Raw genomic sequence first — 22,995 nt, forward strand, 5'->3', positions numbered from 1 at the left:
CCCCAGCACCAAGGTCAGCCTGACAGGCCTGTAGTTCGTCGGGTCCTCCTTCCAACCTTTCTTGTAGATGAGCGTCACATGTGCCACCTTGGAACCACCCCAGTCAGCCAGGACTTCTGGTAAATAAGGGAAAGTGGCTTGGCAAGCACTTCCGCCAGCTCCCTCAGTACCCTCAGGTGTATCCCATCTGGACCCTCAACTTGTGCGGATCTAAGCAAATAAGCAGGTCACTAACCAGTTCCCCTGGGATTATGAGGGCTTTGGTCTGCTTCCTATCCCCATCCTTCCACTCAGGAGACCAGCTGGGCCTACTACTAAAGACTGTATCAAAAAATGCACTAAGTACCTCAGCCTTTTCTTCGTCTTCTGTCATAATGGTTCCCCCCACATCCAGTAAAGGTAGGAGATTCTCCCTGGCCCTCCTTTTGTTATGAATGTATTTATATAATGGTTTCTTGTTGTTTTTTAAAGCAGTCTTTTACCTCGCCTTGGCCCTGTAGTCCTCCTGGGCTGCCTGCCACTTCCTCCAGCAATCATAAACTCTCTTTGTCTTCCTGAGTTCTCTGTTCAGCCAGGCAGGTTTTCCCCACTGGCTCAACCTTCGTCACAGGGGAATGGCATGCTCCTGCGCCTTCAGGACCTCGTTCTTGAGGAGAGTCCAGCATTCCCTGGAAGTGTTCAAGGCCAGGTTGGATGGGGCCCTGGGCAACCTTGTGTAGATCCAGGCCTGGAGGTTGGTGGCCCTGCCTGTGGCAGGGGGGTTGGAGCTCTATGATCCTTGGGGTCACTTCCAACCCATGCCATTCTATGATTCTGTGATTCCTGAGTTCCTTTGTCTTCCAGGACTTGTTCCCAGGGGACTCTATCCACTAGGCTCCTCAACAGGCCAAAGCCCGCCCTCCTGAAGTCCAGCATGGCAGTTCTTCCAACCCTCCTCGTTCCTTCCCCAAGAACTGAGAACTCTATCAACTCGTGACTGCTGTGCTCAAGGCAGCCTCCAACCATCACCTCATCCACAAGCCCTTCTCTATTTGTGAACAACAGGTCCATCAGGGCGCCTTCCCTATGTGGCTCACTCACCAGCTGTATCAGAAGGTTATCTCCCACACACTCCAAGAACCTCCTAGACTGACCCCTTCTCTGCTGTGCTGTCTATCCAGAAGATACCTGGCAGGTTGAAGACACCCACAAGAACAAGGGCCAGTGATCATGATGCTGCTCCCAGCTGTCTGAAGATTTCATCTACCTCTTCATTCTAGTTGTATGGTCTACAATAGACCCACCAGGATGTCCACCTTGTTGGCCTACCTGCTGATTCTAACCCATAAGCATTCAACCTTATCATCACCATCATTAAACTCCAGAAAATCAAGACAATCTCTAACGTAGAGTGCTACCCCACCACCTCTCCTTCCTTGCCTGTTCTTCTTGAAGAGTTTATACACATCCATCACAGCACTCCAGTTGTGCGAGTCATCCCATCAAATTTCTGTGATGGCAACTAAGTCATAGGCTTCCCACTGTACAACTGCTTCAAGCTCCTCCTGTTTCTTGTACATGCTGTGTGCATCAGTGTAGATGCAATTCAGTCGGGCGGTTGATCCTTCCACCATTCCAAGAGAAGCTCTAGCTCCTGCACTGTCTTGCCCAGGTGTTTCCACAGTGCCTGATAACTCACTGGCACATCGCCCCTCCAACCCCAGCATACTACCCATGGGTTTTTATCCATCGACACGGGTTCTATTGCCCTCCCACCTTGAACCTAGTTTAAAACTCAGCTTACCAGAACACTACCCCACTGATAGGAATCCAGTAACAAGCCCGTCCCCTTTTGAATCTAGTTCAAAACTCATTTTAGTTTAAATTCATGAAGACCGTATGATACAGATAGGGAAAAACTCTCCAAGGTAACAGTGAACAACAGGATAGCCAACTTGCACTCAAATAGCATCTTGCATTATCTTTGGGAAGAAGTTTGTGAAGGAAATACTCAGGACTACACACTGGGGTGAAAAACAGATGAAATCTGGATTTAAAATAGCTTTGCCTTATTATTGAAAAAAAATCACTAGGTTATGTTTCTGTAATTGCAGATGTTCCAATAATAGTTTTAACTATCACGTAAATAGACATATAGACTAAAAATATGCAAGAAATTCAGTCTTAATTATAAGGTCTGAATAATATTCTAGGCAAGTCTCCACATCGAGACTATTCTTTTAAATACTTACCATGTCTCGTGAATAAGCAAACTGAGCATGTGGGGACTTTGAAACTGAAGTTCAAAGAAGTCTATCAATACATTAGGGGGCAAAGAAGTAAAGATGGCTTTTATTCTACAACACTTAGCTGAATAAAAGGAAGTACAGCATTCATAATGATACATCACATAGGCTAGAGAGTGGACACAAAAGAATAAAGTTATGAAACACACAAAAGGAATGCTCTATGAATTACCTTTTCAGATTACCTGAGAATAAAGAGACAAGCACATATAACCAGCAGATAACCAATTAATAGTTTTATGAACGGGTAAGTACAGTTTGTAAGCTTGTTTCTCACGCTGTCTCTTCAACATTCTTTCTGTACAGCTGTATTAAAATGAGCTCCAGTTGCTAAAACCATACAGGTGTCAAATTCTTCCTTCACCATCAATTTGTACAGCAGACTCCGATTCCTGTAGCTACTCAGTTAAGACTATACATGTATACACAAAAGCATACAGACTTTGATGCTATTGAGATTTATTAGTCTGTGTAATCTCAGTGTGTTTACATTTCGGTCTCACAAAACTACTTCTTGGGGATTTTTTTTTTTCCCAACAATTGCATCTGATTCCCACTTTGTATGTGGAGATGGTCTCTTTTCTCTTTCTATACCATTATATCCAAGCTGCTACTGCTAATCTGTAGAAAACCAGGCTGCAATAAGCCATATTAACATCTAAGTTTTATAAAGCAATTTATAAACCTTTGCTGTTGTTGACAAGAACTGGGTTCCTTACAAAAATAGGAGCATGGATTTTACTGCAAAAGCATATATTTCCTGGAAATTATTTTTAATAGGAAGTGGTAAAAAAAAAAAAGAGACAAATATATGAAAACTGAATGATCTGAAAGTCAGACACCTGCTTTATAACATGAAAGGGGGGAATATAAAAACAAGCTTACAGATTAATTTTCAAATTTTAAAAACTCCCTTAGAAAATCCCTAACATCAGTGGAAACATGTTCATTATGATTACCAATATCAAAAACGTTTTAAAGACAGAAAAATGTTGAAGTAAAATCTTGTAATGGAATTGAATATTCAATCCTACAAGTCACGTTCTCTAATGACATTTTAACATGAAATGACAAGTTGCAGTTTTCTGCAGCATACTTTATGAAGAAATGCAAACCAAGACAAAGGGACATAATATGAGGACAGGAAGATTAAATTTGAATCAGAACATCTATGTGCCATTTACTTTTAAATCAACCATTTTATGTTTCTTTTAAATCAGTCCAAGCTCACATATATTATTTTTTTAAAGGACAGGCATCAAGATATTTATATAATAGATGGCTTTTTATTTGTTAAAATGCACATTAAAACTTTGGAATGGGAAAACATCTCAGAATTTTAAATTTCAAAATATTCTTATCTAGTATCAATCATTTCTGTAATTTCATATCATCATGCCATAGCTCAAAATGCTGAAATTACTTTCTTCTTCAAAGCCAGTGCTACCTGAGACTACTGCCTAGTACCACTCAGTTCATTATTCAACCGCTTTTACTTCTTTGTTCTTAAACAATTTCTATTTTTTGCTATTTAACATCAACTTTTTTTAGATTGTGACCAAAAGAAGCCTTCCATGTCACAGACAAAGGAAGAGTCACTACTGTCTATACAGAAAACTAGTTTCTATTGTCATCATAAAGATGGTACAATGATTAGTCTCCAATTGAAGAGCATCTGCATTACCTTCTCACAATCACTCCTGGATTTCCTGGAAATCTTGACGTTCTAAATACGTATTTTTGAAAGCAGCTAGAAAATGAATCACTGGTAAGGCCGTTAGGGGAAGTGGCATAAACCCTCTGCAAACAGTCCAGAATGCAGGGTCAGCCATATATCCCTGTGGATTATGCCGCTGTTGTCACAGAGAACATTATCTTTCCCTTGACCACAAGCCTTTTTGAAAGGATCCCTTCCCTTTGTGGCACTTCCAGCCTCAGTCTGAGAATTTCTTTTTCCTCAGGACACAAGTATTCACATAAAATTCATCTGGAGTTTTCTTTTGCTGTAGCTAGGTATCTGATAGCAACTGTCATTTTTCTGACTTAAAGAAACAGTAAGATGTTAATATTCATACCCAAGTCTAATCATAATTATAACAAAGTTATTGACATCTGAAAAGCTTTGCTCTACAAAATTGACTTGAACATTCAACTGAACACCCATTGAAAAGATAACTTAAAGAAAATTATTTTACTTCATAGGTTTCATCCACAAGATGAAAAGTACTGATGAAAACTGATAAGAAAATATACCTGCAGATTTTGATCTCTAGAGAAGCTCCACATGATATTCCCTCAGAAGTGTTGCAGATTAAGAAAAAAGGGATAGAGCTAAGGGCTAAGCTTGGAATTACACAGCAGGGAAGTGCTTCTTGTACATGTTGATGATCTTACTCTTGAAATAGAAGAGATGGAAATCAAGGTAATCATCCTTTTTTTTGTTTCTCAATCAACTACCATCTTGCCAAGTTGCCTTGGCAGAACAGCTCAACTTTTAATAATAATTTAGAGAAGAAAAGCTGAAATTTCCTTTCCTGCTGAAAAATATAGCATATGTAGATTCTCACAAGAACATTCTTCCTCCTAGAGTACTATTCTAAATTCTGTACACGATTACCACACACATTCTTCTCCCTTTAAGAGTTCAGCTATATGACAGGACTCGGACTGAAGATGGTCCCTTCCTTCTTCTTCCTCTGCCACAGGTTATATCCAGCTACTCTTTCTGTTCAACTCTTTCTGTACCAATGCTCCAGCTGTTCACAGGCTATATGAAAAACCACTTAGTCAAAAATAAATAAATTGATGTTATAATTATTATTTTGCATTTCAAAAAGTGGTTGGTTTTTTTTTCTCCAGTAGAGAACCACAGAGCTACTGCATACTGTAGGTAAATAGTTGAAATAATACAAATGTGGGGAAAAGTAGCTCCTCAATCAGTTCTGCCACTGGAGATACAAGTTATCATACAGCCCCATAGCTTGTAGATAGTTGAGGAGGGTTTCTTCATTGTGAATTTGGGACTGCAAGCTCATTTCTGCTCTCTCATGTAAGTTTGGACAAAGTCCAAAGTAACATCAGAAATGAAGCTTCTGGACAAAAATTTTCTACATTTGAGTCCCTAATGGTAATGTCCTATATTGATAATTAAGTCTCAACTGGAAGTGCTTAGCTAGTTCAGATTCTGTGTCAGTGGGATATACTATCCACAAGCATAACTAAATCATGGTCCATTTCTATTCAAAAGTTTAAATATAGCTTTAAGGAGATTTGAGCCCTTAAAACTTCATGTGACTACATTTTATGTTTCAGCATTGTATTATTTATCATTCTGCCCTTACAAATTATACATCTTTTTTTCATCTGTAAGCAAAAAATACCTCTTTGTCATACAATCATTAACTATCCTAATAAGACCATCTGCTTTCAAAGAGATAAAGTATGCATTTTTTAAATTGATAACTTGGTGCATGTTTCCATCGTGGTCCCATAAGATACTCTGTAAAGGGATAAGTAAACTAGTCGTGTCTTTAATGTGCCATAATAACGCGCAAAAAACCACTGGTTCCTTCTATTATTAATTTTTTTCCTTCTTCCTACCTGAAGTGTAGTTCTGATAAAATTTTTTCTTAATTATTATTCCACACACATTTCCAGAATAGCAAAATGCTACTTACAAGATAAGGCAGAAGGGTAAAGAGAAAAAAAAACCTTTAAAAATTAAGCATGCTCACCACTGTCCCCATTGCTTTTGAACAGAGTGCCCATTCCTAGAATATACATAAATGCAAGCCAGAGGACCATAAGCAGAATAGATCTGATAAATCATTCCATGGACAAGTCATTTTGGTAGGCAGTCGAGGAAGGGCAAGATAATTAGCTATTCATTAGTTCAAGAATGGAGCAGGTACTCCCATTCTTTGACATTCAGTGCTTCACATGAAATATGACCAATACATTTCACAGTCTTTGAATATGTGACCAAGTTGTTCCCAGCACATAATTTGTTCCATCCTTATTTGCCAGTTTTCCCATTGCCAGGGGGCATAGGAGGCTCTAACCACCCAGTATTTGACACTCCACAATAATTTACATGCTCATACATATAGAAGCAAAACCTCTGGTGGTTTTGCTTTTGTGGCTGTTGCCACATTTGAGGCACTTTTCTTTCAAAAATACAAAACATACATGTAGTGTATTTATTGGATTCTTATATGAACATTGTTCACTGCAGCCTTTGAGTGTTATTGTGAACCAGAAAGCCATTGCTTTGAAGAGGTTAGTATAAGAGCTTTAAGGAAATCAAGACACTAACTGGTTCTCTGTATTAAGAAAAAAAAAAAGAAAACAAACCACCCCTGATTACAAAGAGGAATACTTGTGCTGAATTAAAACCTGAAGTTGCACTAGCAGCCACAGTAACCCGTACCCCCATAGCCACATAAACATTCAGCTTGCTTTCTAAATCTGAATGTGTTGGTGCAGAACTAAGACATGTCCTCGAGTTTAGACAACCACAACAATTGACCAACTGTTATGTTTTCCTAGGTTCACTATTGCCACACTATCATAGACTTTTTCACTTTCTCCTGCCTTTACACATGCAGTACAAATACATCTAAGTTCTGCAAAGTTATACTTTAAGGCTAAAGAATGTGGATAACTCAGTGAAAGAAATGTAACCATTGAAGACATGATAAATTAAAAATAAACATACTAATATGTGATGACTGTCATTAACTCCACATTGTGAAGCTCTGTATATTCAATTGATTCTTGAATCATTAATTCAAGAATTTTTGTGACAATAGCTTTGCTTCATACTTATTTTTTCATAAAATGGCTGTTTTACTATACAAGACCTACTAACATTTTGTGCTAGAAAACACAGAGCATAAAATTGCTTGTAGGTTTGTTCTTTGCTACAAGAGACACAAAAGTTATCTGAAAATCAAAGCTATAGCTGAAAACAGAACTAAATCAGCACTTGAAACAATTTATCCCGGTAGTGTTTATTGTCTTTTTTAAAAGCTAGTATTGATGCCAAGCCCACCAGTCCAGAAAAAAATCTTTGTTAGCAAGTCACTTACCATATTTATTGAGGATACAGGACCAATGCTGTTGACATAAATGTCAACATCAATAACTGTTGGTTTTACTGTGGAGAGAAAAAAAAGTTTAATATTATTTTGGAGAAAATGTAAGTAATCACTTTAAATATTTTCTTCCTTGATAACTGTAAGATCTACTCTTCAGGTAGAACTACTGAGAAATACAGATTATGTATTTTTCAGGAAGACAAGTTTCTTTTCCTCCTACCCAAGAACAGCTGCCAAAAATTATAGCCTGTACCACTTTATCATCATGATCCCCATTTATCTTGGCAGCAATTTGTTAAGGAAACTTTCATTGCTAAGCACAGTGGCACAAAGTCAAAACCTGATGACTGACATGAAACTAGAAATAATGCACCATATGACTTTTTTCCCATTGCCTCAACATAATGAGTCCTTCAGCATGTTTGTTCCACACCAAAAAAATCTCATCAGCCCTGAAATCATCCTAACTTAGAGTAAAATCACTGTGAAATCCATTTAGCTAAACCTAAGCAACTCTTCGCCTTTCAGTGTAGGCTCATTGCTTTCAACCCACATTGATTTTGTGCTCATTCATCTAAAGGTTTTTGAATTTAATTTGGTTTAGTCATTGGAAGTTTCTCACAAGATCTTTCATGTTTTCAGACATGGATTTTCCAGGATTTAATAGGCCAGAACAAGCTCTCTTCTTTCTTTAGCTGAGACCACAAAGTTTTTTCTTCCTTTTAGCATCTTTGCTGTCAGTCTACCTGCTGAACATTATTCAAATAATTCATACTGGAGATGTAGCCTAACTCTAAAATAATGCCACTCCTACAATAAAAGGAACAAACGTTGAGTCTTTTTCTTATAAACTGCCCTCCTTCCAACCACACAGTACATTACCATCTCAATTGAGATACAGATTGGTGTTTTACTTTTTCCAGAGCTAGCTGACCTAAAACTAAGTATGTATAAATCCTGTTCTAATCTGCATAGTCCACCAGCCTCTGTCAGACATTTTCCATTCCCACAGAATCACCTTTTCCTCTCCATCGTCTTTAAAAAACTCCAGAGAACAAGTCAAGCCACTGAAGTTTGGGAACTCTCCTTAATTCATAATTTCTTTGCACCAATTCCAAAGCCCAATAGAAGAAGGAAATGCAGCTACATCATCCACTTAGAGCTTTCCTTGGGGAAGCTACTGAACAGAGAAGTGAGGAACTGTTAAAGACTGTGGTTCTGTGGGAAGCTTATCTCAGGTGGATAACAGTTAATTTGTCTAAAGCTCCAGCACAAAGCTGAAGATAGAAATCTTCACATGTGAAGATGAAAATTTTTTGCCTGTATCCCCCGAATTTCAGGCTAAAAATAAGATGCCAAGGAGTTCTAATGTATCTGAAAAATGCAAGGTTCTCAAAAAATAGGCAAGCTGACTTGTCATGTAAGACTTTGGTACATACATATCATTAGGAAGACTGGATCTAATGTTGCAAAAACGGTCATTAAAGTGGGTACAAACAGTGGTTAAATATGATAACCATTCTCTTTAATTCATTAAGTACCACACAGTTCTTTGACTGCATATGGTCAGAACATCCAGGATTATTTAAAGTGAGGGTTTCAAATTGTCTGAAGTAGTGGCTTATAAACTCAGATCTTCCCTTCAGCAAAAGAAAATCTGAACTCAGCTGAACAAGCACAACTGATTAATGCAACTCTAATTGTACCCAGCTAATAACTAAATAGGAGTCTAGCAGCTTCTGGTAATGAGACTTGCCTCAAAATGAAGTAATAAATGTCATTACATAGGAATTGGTAATAGCGGGGAACTGCAGCTAGCTCTCTTACCAACATAGCGTATATGGAATAAAGAGCTCTGATCTTTTTAGGGCATACCTAGCTGGAATTTCAACACTAAGGACTTCTAGTGAGCATTAATGGGACTGCAGTTGAATCTTGGTGGTATCAGGGACAAAGTTCAAGACCAGAAGGCAGGGTTTGGAATCCATTTTTGTTTAATCATTACAGTTAAGTATATAAATAGATTATGAGATAATAATTTCTCCTGAATGGGCTGGTCCAAATTCTCTTCTGGAGAAAAATAGTGAAGCAGTTTGTTAATTCTAAAAAGAATTTGGTCTTGCTCATAGTAAGGTCTATTCTTGAAATAGAAGAAAAATATGCAGCAGCAACATCTTATATTAAACTAAATTAGCATCTAGTCTCAGATTTCCAATAAAATTCAAATTTAAAAATTCAGGTAAGTTATTATCATTAAAACAGAAAAAAAGACTGGAACTTCCTTTGAATGTTATTTTGTTTTCCTAGGCAGAGACAGAAGAGACATCTGTAGTACAATTGTATGGTAAATATGTGTTCAGATTTGGAAAAAAAAGACAGGAGTACAGTTCTTGTTGCACATGGTCTCACATGGATATAAACAGATACAAAATGGGATAATTTTCACATATAAATTTTAGATTTTTATTGTAGTATTTTAATTCAAAATACCAACCATAATAAGGCAAAGATTTTAAGAGTACTTCATCCAAAATGCATTATGAAAAATAAAACCCCCAAGTCTTAAAGTTATTTTGTCATATTAGAAAGAACTCAGCCACTCCAGTCTTCAAAATAAACTCAGTTTCATGGAAATACATAGTTATGTTACCAATTATTTCAAGACCTGCTCATTTTTTCTGTACACTACATGCATTTGTGAACACTCAAGTTTGTGGACTGACTTAAGCAATGCATGAAGTTGCTGAGCTGCAGATGGAGCCTTTTTTTCCTGCACAAAGAAAGTCCTCACAGTCTTCTTGTTGATCGAACAGCGAAAGCATTAATACCTCACTAAAAGTTGGCAGTAAGATTACAAATGAATCCTCAACTCAAGTACTGTTTTAATACTGGCATCAGCACAAAATACTTGTGAGGAGCTGTCAGAAGCTTAAAAATCTTTCTGGCAGAACCATGTCTATCTCACATGCAGGACATCAATTAAAGGTTGTCAACAAATGTATAACCTCCATAAGGTCCTTTGAAATATTCTTTAATATATGGTCATTAACTTCCCCTAAAAGACAACATAAGCACATCCAAGTAACTCAAGGTTATATTGCTGCACAGCGCTACCTAAGGTTAGCTTACTGCTTATTATGATTGTTTCATCTTCAAACATTTTAGTTTTAATTGAGGAGAGGATTTATCATGCCAATCAAAATGTCTGGGGAAAAGAAAAAAAAAACCAACCCTAAGATCACGTCAATATTCAGCTAAGAGTTCCCATCTGATCCAAATGCCACAGCTTTGAGACAGAATGAGTGTTTAAATCCCAGTCAGCCTTGTGACTATAGCATTGCAAAGACACATCCAAGTGAAATTTGTCTAGAAACTTCAGACAGTTCAAAAGACAGCCAGCCACAGGAGTAGTGAGTTCAGCGCTGCCTGGGAAGATCACTAAGAAGACAGGTGAACATGCAGACAGTTAGTGTAAAGCTAGGTCAGATATGTCTGGACAAGGAGACATGCCAAGGTTGGAGGGATGAAGTGCCAGACAGGGCCCTCAGCCTGTTGTGAAGAGACATGCTGGACAATTGCAGCACACTTGAAGCCTAGCAGAGATGAGTCAGGGGCTCCTGAGGTAACAGGAACCAATAAGGAAACACAGATGATGAGGGGGTGTCACCCTCTGCATCAATGACCAGCATGAAGCTCACCTGGGGATAGATGAGGAACAAAATGAGAGCTTCCTGGTCAGGGTTAAGGGAACACACAGACAGGTAACATGGTAGTAGGGATCTGCTAGAGGCCACCTGAGCAGGAAGATCATGTGCTTGAAACCCTCTATAGACAGGTTGGAGTAGCATCACGTTCACAAGACCTGGTCCTCATTGGAGACTTAAACTACCCTGATATCCGCTGGAGGGACAACACAACAGGGCAAAAGACATACAAGAGGTTCCTGGAAAGCATCAATGCCAATTTCCTTCTCCAAATGACAGGGGAGCCAATAAGGAGAGCTGCCATGCTAGACCTTGTTCTCACCAACATGGAGGAAATGGTGGGGAATGTGAAGCTTAAGGGCAGCCTTGGCTGCAGTGCCCATGAAATGGTGGATCCTCAAAGGTAGGGAGGAGAGCACACAGAAAGCTTGCTACCCAGGACTTTAGGAGAGCAGACTTGGCATCTTCAGTGACCTGCTTGGTAGAGTATCATGGGACAAAGCCCAGGAAGGAAGAGGGGCCCAGGAAAGATGGTGAGTATCCAAGGATCACCTCCTCTAAGCACAGGAGTGATAGAACTCAATCTGCCCAGGAACCTCAAGGGCAACAAGACAAGCTTCTATAGGTATGCCAATGATAAAAAGAAGATGAGGAGAAAGAATAAAGGAAGATGATGTTCTAACCACATTGCCCAGGTCACAGAAGGCCAAGGCAGGGACTGGGAGAACAAAGATCTCCCTTCCAAAGGGAAAGATCACGTTCAAGAATATCTATGAAACCTGAAGGTGCACAAGTCCATGGGACCGGATGGGATGCATCTGCAGGTTCTGAGGGAACTGGCCAATGAATGTGTTAAGCACTAAGCATCGGATTTGAAGTGTGAGGCAGTCCAGTGAAGTTCACACTGACTGGAAAAGGGGAAACATATACCCCCCATTTTCAGAAGGGGAAAAGGAAAACTTATGGAACTATTGACTAGTTCACAGTTTCACCTGTGTGCCCAGCAAGATCATGGAGCAGATCCTCCTGGAAACTATGCTCAGCCTCATGAGAAATAAGGAGGCGACTGGTTGCAGCCAGCATGGCTTCACTAAAGGCAAATTGTGCCTGGCAGTTCTGTGTTCTTCTACAGCGGGGTCACAGTGTTGGTGGAGAAGGGAAGAGCAAGTGATGTCATCTATCTGGATTTATGCAAAGCATGTGACAATGGCCTGCACAACATCTGTGGCCCTCTAGTTTCGACACACGGATTCAATGGATCCAGATGAGTGGCCTTCCTCAGGGGTCAGTGCTAAGACTGGCAGGCTTTAACATCTTTGTCAGAGACATGGACAGTAGGATTGAGTGCCTCCCTCCTAAGTTTGCTGATGGAATCAAACCATGGGATGGAGGACAGTGGTTTGAGAGCATCCTGGAGGAAAAGGACTTGGGGACGTTCATTGTTGAAAAGCTCAATGTGATCCAGCAATGCATGCTTGCAGCCCAGAAAGCCAGCTGCATCCTGGGCTGCATCAGAATCAGCCTCACCAGCAGGTCATGGAAGGTGATTCTGCCCCTCTGCTCTGCTCTGGTGAGACCCCACCTGCAGCACTGCATCCAGCTCTGGGGGTCCAGAGAGACCAGAGGAGAGAGTTGGAGAGAGTCCAGAGGAGGGCCACAAAGATGATGGGAGGGCTGGAGCACCTCTCCTATGAAGACAGGCTGAGAGAATTGGACTTCTTCTGTCTGGAGAAGTGAAGGCTCTGCAGGTACCTTCTTGCAGCCTGCCAGTACATAAAAGGGGGCTTACAGCAAAGATAGAGGGTGTAGCAATTGGACAACGGGTAACAGCTTTAAGTTAAATGAGAGCAGATTTAGATTGCATATAAGGGAAAAATTTCTTTGCTGCGAGGCTGGTGAGGCACTGGCACAGGTTGCCCAGAGAGGCTGTGGATGCCCCCTCCTTGGCAGAGCTGAAGGCCAGGTTCAATGGGGCTTTGGGCAACCTGCTCTTTTGGAGGGTGTCCCTGCCCATGGCAGCTCAGTTGGAACTGCGTGATCTTTTAGATCCTTTCGAACCCAAACTATTCTGCAATTCTATGAACAGCAGCACACAGAAACAGCTAGAATAATGTTCTGATCACAAACACTTCACATACAGACCAATTTTGAGGTTTATGTAGTCCTGCTTTATGGTGCATGATGGTCAAATAAATAGTACCTGAGCTTGAATCCCATTAAAATGTAGGAAAACATATTAGCTCATCACATATGTAAAATCTCTACCAAGAAATAAGGAGAATTTTAAGTCTTTTGACAAAATGAATAAAGGGCTTATCATAGTAGTTCACAGGTCACACAGGGGGAAAAACCTGCAATAAGTTTCTCACCTTTTATTATGGTTTGGTTTGCACTTTAAATTATCCTGTCCTTTTAAAATCTCTTTCAATTCTTGATAGATCTGTGCTATTCTAAATTGATGCTTATTTCATGAATGAAACCACTTTGTTTGCTTCCTACAGAAAGCTTCCTCCACATTTGAAGTCTGTCCAAGTAGCATTTATGTTCCTGCAGAAACCATAAATATTTAGAATTATTTTTTAAAGTTTAATGTTTAGAAAGATTTTTATTGGAAGCTCATTTAAACGTGAGTAGAACTATCTGAGCTCTCATAAATTTTGAAATAGTTTTCTTGTGTTGTGTTGTTGAGAGCTAACCTTTCTTATATTGTTCAAGAAACATCCATGTCTAGCTTATTCTGTTTTTACCCAAAATGGCAATACTAAAAATCTTATGGATCAATATACACGTATTCATAGAAAACGCAGCTAACAGATTTTTAGAAGCCATGCAACCACATAACAAACACAATATGAGCTCTGTTCCAGAAATACACTGCCACTTAAACTCTGCCTAAGTTCCACAAAATTTCTAAATGCAAAAGCTTAACAGGATTTTCTCTACCATAATGAGTTATTTTTGGAAATTATTCTGTAATTATATTCTACATTCTCTTATTTGGACATAAATTGCTATTTTTAAATTGGGATAAAGCTGTAATAAATCATTACAGTTATCAGTAGCCATGGTAGCAGTGATTATAGTGTTAATGTTTACTTTGTCTAAGCATTGATGACTTCTAATATTTTCCTACATGACTTTATGGGCAACATCTATTCCCTGTTTGTTCCTGTAAAACAAACTCCTATGCTAACAAGTCGCTTCTCAGGATAACTGTGGCTAGCTAAACCAACTATGTTTTATGAGAAATTACCACATTTGAAGAAAGACATAGATACAAGAAGTGTTGAGTCACAATTCTGTGATTCTGTGATCTCTGGAGGTATTTAAAAGACATATAGATGTGGCACTTATCACAAAATCACAGAATCATAGGGGTTGGAAGGGACCTCAAGAGATCATTGGGTCCAATCCCCCTGCCAAACAGGACCTAGAACAGGTCTCACATGTAGGCATCCAGATGGGTCTTGAATATCTCCAGAGAAGGAGACTCCACCACCTCCCTGGGCAGCCTGTGCCAGGGCTCTGTCACCCTCACTGTGAAAATGTTCTTCTGCATGTTGGTGCGGAACTTCCTGTGCTCCAACTTGCAGCCATTGCCCCTTGTCCTGTCTCCACAGACCACTGAAAAGGGGCTGGCTATTTCCCCGTTTCCCACGCTTGAGATATTTATAAATATTAATCAGATCCCCTCTTAGCCTTCTTTTCTCAAGGCTAAACAGCCCCAGTTCATTCAGCCTTTCCTTGTAGGTGAGATGCTCCAGGCCCTTAATCATCTTTGCAGCCCTCAGCTGGACTCTTTCCAGGAGATCCCTGTCTTTTCTATACCAGGGAGCCCAGAACTAGACACAATACTCCAGGTGGGGCCTGACCAGGGCAGAGTAGAGGGGGAGGATCACCTCCTTTGACCTGTTGGCCACACTCCTCCTGATGCACCCCAGGATCCCATTGGCTCTCTCAGCCCCCAGTGCACACTGCTGGCTCATGGCCACCCTGTCACCCACCAGAACCCCCAGGTCCTTCTTCGCAGAGCTCCTCTCCAACAAGTCATCTCCCAGCCTGTACTGATAGATGTGGCTATTCCTTCCCAGGTGCAAGACTCTACACTTGCTTTTATTAAACCTCATCTGGTTTCTTCCTGCCCAGCTATGGAGGTAGTTTAAGCAGTACACTTGGCATTGTTAGGTTAATGGTTGGAATGGATGATCTTAAAGGGCTTTTCCAACATAAACAATTCTGTGATTCTATTCTATTAGTCTACAAAGATCTCAATGAGGAAAATAAAGGAAGACTTATTTTTCCTGCTGTCGTGGCTCAGCCCCAGTCACATCAGAATGCCCTGCGCCGCCCACTCCACCTTCCTCCCTGGCAGGATGGGTGGACAGAAGCCCCCACGGTGTGGGGGTTAGGGTGGTTTGTTGCATCAAGAGGGGAAGGACAGCAACAGTGCTTGGGGCAGAACTCACAGGGTGATGACAGAGCACTGCACTGACCCAGTGACCAACCAGATGCTCCTCTGTCCTGAAGCGGACCCGCCCCTCCCCAACCAGCCCCTTTTATGGGGGCTTGACATCACATGGCATGGAAACACCCTTGGCCAGCTCTGCTCATCTGTGCTGGCTCCTTGTGAGAATTAACCCTCTCCTAGCCAGAACCAGGACACCTGCATAGAAGAGAATGGTCTTGAACAACGGCCAGAGGTCAAAGCCCTCCACTTGCTACAGCCAGAGAAACTCTGAGAACTGTCAGACCTGTGTTTTAGGATCAAAATACCAAAACAGGACTGCAAAGGGATAATCAAAGATTTGGTGCAGGCTTGAAAGAAAGTTTGGATGACAGCAGTACCAGGATGAGAACACTGTCTTCTGAACTTTATTCACATGCTAGGTGCTATTGTCATTCTGTGCAAGAGTGTGAATGACAGTGCACATAAATGGACTCCCTCAATTAACTACAAATTACTTTTATTCTTCATATTCCACCATCAATCAACCTCCAGGACTTTTATCCTTCATTTACCTTTCCCTAATGCACAAGTTGTATTTTTTCCAGAATTATGTTGTTTGGCAATGAAAACTGTAAGTCTGGTTTTACAGGGAATCCCTAAACTTTCTTTTTTTATTTGTTCATGGGAGAGGGGAGTTCCTATGTGATATCGCAAGACTGAACAATAATAGAATTTGCTCCTGCAAAGCTTAGCAAACTAGATACAAAGGTCTGGATGAACAATAGAAGTACCAAAAGTATACAATAGTAACAGTAGAAGTACCATAAAATTGTCAGAAAGAGTAACAGTATTTTAAAATAATATGTGCAGAAAGTTTTCCTTGTTTGAAGATGACAGAATTTATTATTTTGCACCACAACCTTAAATGGCAACCGTAGCACTGTACATCTGCTCAATTTTAAAATATTTGCTCAGAACTCTCTTTAATGAAAAAAAACCCCAAACTTCTCAATGTACTTCTAGATGTGGAAAAGCCAGCATAGTTTAAATAACAGCAGAAGGAATGAGAGAGAAGAAAGGTATTTTCTTACGAAATTACTTTCTGACTCTTACCTAACTTCCAGGCTGTGGCATCCTGAAACTCTATGCTATATTCCTTCCCAACATCATCTGGGATTTCTTAGGTGAATTTTTGGAAAAGAAGAGAAAATAAGAACTAGCAGCTGCTACATGTAGTTTTGGGTCTGACTGTTTAGATTCAGAGTTTGGCAAACATCTGCTGTCATCCAAACTTTCCTACCTACAGTTTCATTCAAGAAAAATATTCGGTCTGAGTTTGTATCAAGCCATTCCAGTGAGTAACCCCTGTCAGGAAATAAAACTCTAAATGGAATTACCTATGTAAATGAATTATTTGCATTCACAAGGAGAAGGTTGTATTGCAAAGGACATGGCTGTTAAGCACTTGTGTAAAAGGCCTCTCTCTCCAACACAAAAACAGTATAGCTTTCTCAACCTGTCCTGGTTCTGGCCAGACCAGAGTTATGTTTCCCAAGCAGCCAGAACAGGTGAGCCAAGTTGGCCCAGGCTGCTTCTACACCACGTGACATCACACCTTCATAAAAGGGGCTGGCTGGGGAGGGATGGGCCTGCGCAGCTCTGGGACAGTCCGAGTGCGGTCGGTTATGGGGTTGGTGAAGTGCTGTATGTTACCGCCCTGTGTGATCTCTGGCCTGGGCACTGTGGCTGCTCCCCTCACAGTGCCATGTCAGTAGCTGCCCTTATCCCAGCCTGCGGGGCTCTGTCTGTCCTCCCATGGGAGGGGTGAGAGCTGCATGGAGTGCTCAGCCACTGCTTGGGGATGAGCTACGATACAGCCAAACAGACTACACACAAGACATAACTATTGCAATGTTAGAAGCAGCTCCACAGAAATGAGACAAAAGAGCATTTTTACCTCCAAAGACCTATATCCTTAAATTATGAGATTATTTTCAGAAAACAATGTTTGAATACTGGAATATTTCTATATAGTGAGGTACTGTAAACTTTGAATTAAAGTGTTGCATTTCATTATCTGACTTAATTTAGGGGTTCTAAAAAAAAGAAACAAAAAAGCAAAAAACAAAAATCAAATATTTTAAAATAAATCAATTCAATAATTGAAAAAAACCCAACCTTTTTTTTAGAGCATCTAGTTCAAAAATAAGAAAAGTTAAATTGGAGGGCTTTGGGATCACTGAATTGGAATAAAATTTCTCCACGTGTTCTTTTAGTATGACACATGAAGAGTTTTTCCTAAGAAAAGGATAAATAAAAAGTAGGGTGTTTCCCCAGATAGTTGAGAAACTGTGAACCAAACCAGGTCAGAAACCAAAGTCAGAAATTCTCCCATACTCAGCTCCAGGGTTAAGCGATTAGAAAAGCAGAACATAGGCATGGAAAAACTCACTGTCAACAGCCTAAGCGAGTCAGAACTGTTCCCACGCTGGATTTTTGAAAGAACATATGTTACATGCACTACACTGGCATCAGATAAGCATTAGGTGCAACAAACTTACTTATTTATGTCATGTTTTAAAACTCAAAGATGGATAACATTTTTCAAAATCTAAAACTGGGACTTTGGAGTGGCCCCGCTTATTAGCCTTGCTATTAATATTCTAGGAATGTTCATGGCAAAGTCTACAGAAGAAAGCATCAATTACTGAAGATGCTAGATAATTAGAACTCCTGCAGACAATTGAGAAATTCCTTCTATCCTCCCACCTAGAACAGAGTTTGTTCTTGTTTGCCTTGAATAGCAATCTATTCCTCAGGAATATTCTTCTCTTCACATAGGTGTGCTTATACATAGTGCGTGGGAGATGACTGGCACTAAAAGTCTTCATATTTACTGTCTTACTCATGGAAATGGACAGTTAATGGGTTTCCAGTTTGGTGGCTGAATCAGAACAGAAGTTTTCTGAAAAAAAGACAAACAACTTTCCTTCTACCACCATCCCCCCTAAATAAAAAAAAAAGAGAAAAGAAGTGTCAATGTGAACAATTAAAACATTTCTGATTCTTTTCTTATGATATTTTTCAGCTCCTGAGCTCTCACAGTACTCAGCCATGTTTCTTAGCTGTATCTTAGCCACAGCACTCCAAATCCTCACCAATGTGTTATTCAAGCTTCTTGTCCAATATACATCTAAATTAGACTAATCCACACAATTGTCTTTGCTGCTCAATACTACAGAAGTTGGATCCGGGACTAGGGCCTTCCCCTCCTGTGTGCTGCCATAATACAAACAGAAGTTACTGCCTCTCCTTCCCATTGTGCAGCAGCTTTACACACAGGTTACCTCTCCAGGTACAACAGCCTGTAATCAATCTCTGAGTGACAACTGCCTCTCACCGCTTCCTGTTAAGATGTCTGTGATTGTCTCTCATAGGCTAGCACCAAAAAAAAGAAATTTCTAAAAAATAAATACAGCAGAAAGTAGTAATTTGACCTTGCACAACAGTTTACAGCTTCCTCTACTCTGTGATCTGGGAAGCATTTTGTTTTGGGAAGCAACACGCAACTCTCTGTCACCACAGGCTGGAAACCTTGCTGGAGCTAATTTGAAGAGTATCAGGTGTGGCAATCAGCCATGGGCAAAAATAGCCTGACAACCACAGTGGAAGGAACCTGTGGTTCACTTCAGGGTCCGTTTCTCTGTGGCCTGCTAGGAAGGCAGGTCAGACAGAGAACAGATTGTGATACAGTTCCACAACTCAAAGTTTTCATTAGGATCATGAATGAAAATGCACATCCTTTAAAAGCCACAGAACAAAAGTCATACCCGCTCACCCAATAGATCTGCTCCTTGCATACACTGAGAAACTGCTTAAATTCATTTAAAGGAAACTTTTTAACTGCTTAAGAAGTGAAAACCTGCCAAGCCAGCAGTGTAAGGCATGTCAGACAGAACTTACTGTTTGCAAACGCAAGGAGTCCCCACATTTCTACCAGATACAATTGTACAAACCTTCTCAATGTCCTCAGAGTTGAACAACTGTTTGTGATACTGAGCTCATCTCCAGGAATTTTCCTAATGGTTATAAAAATACTGGGGAAGCAGGGAAAAACAGTTGGACTCTCGAGCCAGCGTGACCTGGCAGAGTCCTAAGATGTATAGCCTTAAATAAGGGAGTGTATGTACATAAAAAAAATAGAATGGTTTGAGTTGGAAGGGACCTTAAAGATCATGTAGTGCCAACTGCCCAGCCATGGGAAGGGACACGCCTCCACTAGAGGGGTCCCACAGCCCCATCCAACCTGGTATTCAGCTCTGCCAAGGAGAGGGCATCTAAAGCCTTACTCGGTAACCTGTGCCAGTGCCTCACCACTCGCACAGTAAATAATTTTTTCCTTCTATCTAATCTAAAACTGCCCTCTTCTAGCTTAAAGCCATTACCCCTTGTACAACCGCTACACACCCTGATAAACAGTCCCTCTCTAGCTTTCCCATAGATCCCCTTTTAGGTACTGGCAGGCTGCAAGAAGGTGCCTGCAGACCCATCACTTCTCCAGACAGAACAAGTCCAATTCTCTCAGCCTGTCTTCATAGGAGAGGTGCTCCTGCCCTCCCATCATCTTTGTGGCCCTCCTCTGGACTCTCTCCAACAGGTCCATGGACCCCCACAGCTGGATGCAGTGCTGCAGGTGGGGTCTCACCAGAGCAGAGCAGAGGGGCAGAATCACCTCCCATGACCTGAAGGTAAGGCTGATTCTGATGCAGCCCAGGAAGCAGCTGGCTTTCTGGGCTGCAAGCATGCACTGCTGGATCACATTGAGCTTTTCAACAATGAACGTCCCCAAGTCCTTTTCCTCCAGGATGCTCTCAAACCACTGTCCTCCATCCCATGGTTTGATTCCATCAGCAAACTTAGGAGGGAGGCACTCAATCCCACTGTCCATGTCTCTGACAAAGATGTTAAAGCCTGACAGTCCTAGCACTGACGCCTGAGGAAGGCCACTCATCTGGATCCATTGAATCCATGTGTCTAAACTAGAGGGCCACACATGCTCTTCCCTTCTCCACCAACACTGTGACCTCATTGTAGAAGAACACAGAACTGCCAGGCACAATTTGCCTTTAGTGAAGCCATGCTGGCTGCAACCAGTCACCTCCTTATTTCTTAGGCAGCTGAGCATAGTTTCCAGGAGGATCTGCTCCATGATCTTGCTGGGCACACAGGTGAAACTGTGAACTAGTCTATAGTTCCATAAGTTTTCCTTTTCCCCTTCTGAAAATGGGGGGTATATGTTTCCCCTTTTCCAGTCAGTGTGAATTTCCCTAGACTGCCTCACACTTCAAATCCCATGCTTAGTGCTTAACACATTCATCGGCCAGTTCCCTCACAGCCTGCAGATGCATCCCATCAGATCCCATGGACTTGTGCACCTTCAGGTTTCATAGATATTCTTGAACGTGATCTTTCCCTTTGGTAGGGAGTTCTTTGTTCTCCCAGAACCTACCTTGGCCTTCTGTGACCTGGGCAGTGTGGTTAGAGCATCATCTTCTTTTATCCTTTCTCCTCATCTTCTTTTTATCATTGGCATACCTAGAGAAGCTTGTCTTGTTGCCCTTGAGGTTCCTGGGCAGATTGAGTTCTATCACTCCTGTGCTTAGAGGAAGTGATCCTTGGATATTCACCATCTTTCTTGGGCCCCTTTTCCTTCCTGGGCTTTGTCCCATGATACTCTATCAAGCAGGTCACTGAAGATGCCAAGTCTGCTCTCCTAAAGTCCAGGGTAGCAAGCTTGCTGTGTGCTCTCCTCGCTGCCTTTGAGGATCCACCATTTCATGGGCACTGCAGCCAAGGCTGCCCTTAAGCTTCACATTCCCCACCATTTCCTCCATGTTGGTGAGAACAAGGTCTAGCATGGCAGCTCTCCTTATTGGCTCCCCTGTCATTTGGAGAAGGAATTGATGCTTTCCAGGAACCTCTTGTATGTCTTTTGCCCTGCTGTGTTGTCCCTCCAGCGGATATCAGGATAGTTTAAGTCTCCAATGAGGACCAGGTCTTGTGAACGTGATGCTACTCCAACCTGTCTATAGAGGGTCTCAACCACATGATCTTCCCGCTCAGGTGGCCTCTAGCAGATCCCTACTACCATGTTACCTGTCTGTGTGTTCCCTTAACCCTGACCAGGAAGCTCTCATTTTTCCAACCTCTAAAATATAAATTAACTGAATGTATTAAACTTTTCCTAAAGTTAAACTTTCCCTAAAGTTTATCTACAAAGGCCATTGGTGCAGCCTGAAATTCAGGGGAAACAACTTTTTATGGGTTTTTTCTACTATATTTAAGGTGGTTTTTTAAAAATGCTAAAGCAGAAATTTATCACCACTTGCTCACATTAGGAACTCCATGGGGAAAGGTCCCAGACAGGAGTTCTGTTTATTTGTACCTAACTCCTTATTCTAGTCCTGCTGTGTCTGGGGACAGTATCTCAGGAGCTGGGGAAAATAGGTAATCACAGGAAGGCTGGAAACCATCTGGTCAGACTGCAAGGTGGTTTAGAATATCCTTTGCACTTAAATTGGAGTTCTGAGGTAACCGACTGCTTGTTAGAGATGCTCAGGGAACGGTACTATTGTCTAAAAATTGCTGGTGAAATAAAATGTTTTCTTTCACATTAGGAGGTTGAGATCAAGAGGGAAGCTTGGAGTCTAACTCAGCTTATCAACTAATCTTAATAATTCTATTGCCTTATCATCACTGGAATTTTGGCCCACAATAGTTGTTTCTTAATGAACAAGAAACAAAAAGATCTTTTCTTTGAGGCAAGCAAACAAGCTACCGAAAGGCAACTCTTAGGGTATAATGGTCTTCGTGCTCTAAAGGAGTCCTGCAGCTCTGAGCCTGGTCTGTAGTGAGATTTTCTTTCCTCCTGCTACTAGTGTGACGTTTCAGAAACCTCACATGTACTAACTAATGTGTTGGGTAATTTTCACAATGAAATAAAAAGATAGAATAGTACCTTCCACGTGTAAAGCTCACTCAGGGAATGTGGTTGGCCAAACTTTCAGTTTGGAAGAATACCCTGCTACAAACTTTCTGTCTGTCTAAGACAACCTACATGGCATATGAAAATAAGCATGAAACAACATAAGGTACTCCAGAGCACCTGCTGATGGAAGAGATTTTAAGACCACCATAGTTCAGAACAGGTTTACTTGTTATCTGGGACTGGTGCCTTTTATACCACACAATTATCAGCTCTACACATATAGCTGTTAAAAAGTGGACAGAAACGATGCTTTGTCTCTGTAAAACACTTTTCTTTTTGATCTACAGCAGTATAAGCTGCTTCGGTGTGAGGTGCTTTCCCTTCTTTTTTTTCCCTTTTTTTCCAATTCCAAAAGGCAAGTGTGTTCTGTGGTACAATGGAAAACTGCCAGTTGCCACCATTAAAATGAAAA

General features: G+C 40.9%; 1 protein-coding gene across 1 annotated transcript in view; it reads right to left on the reverse strand.

The window, feature by feature from the left end:
* The window catches only part of GABRG3 (gamma-aminobutyric acid type A receptor subunit gamma3), a gene marked incomplete at both ends in the record, with an annotated part of 334,257 nt that overhangs the window by 302,983 nt on the left and 8,279 nt on the right, over positions 1 to 22,995 (reverse strand). Inside the window, one exon of the mRNA XM_084276526.1 lies at positions 7,376 to 7,443. Within this exon, the coding sequence (XP_084132652.1) occupies positions 7,376 to 7,443 (68 nt within the window). The remainder of the gene's footprint in view (positions 1 to 7,375; positions 7,444 to 22,995) is intronic.

This window comes from Gallinula chloropus, assembly GCF_964237585.1.
Source record: "Gallinula chloropus genome assembly, chromosome: 1".
Taxonomy (NCBI): domain Eukaryota; kingdom Metazoa; phylum Chordata; class Aves; order Gruiformes; family Rallidae; genus Gallinula; species Gallinula chloropus.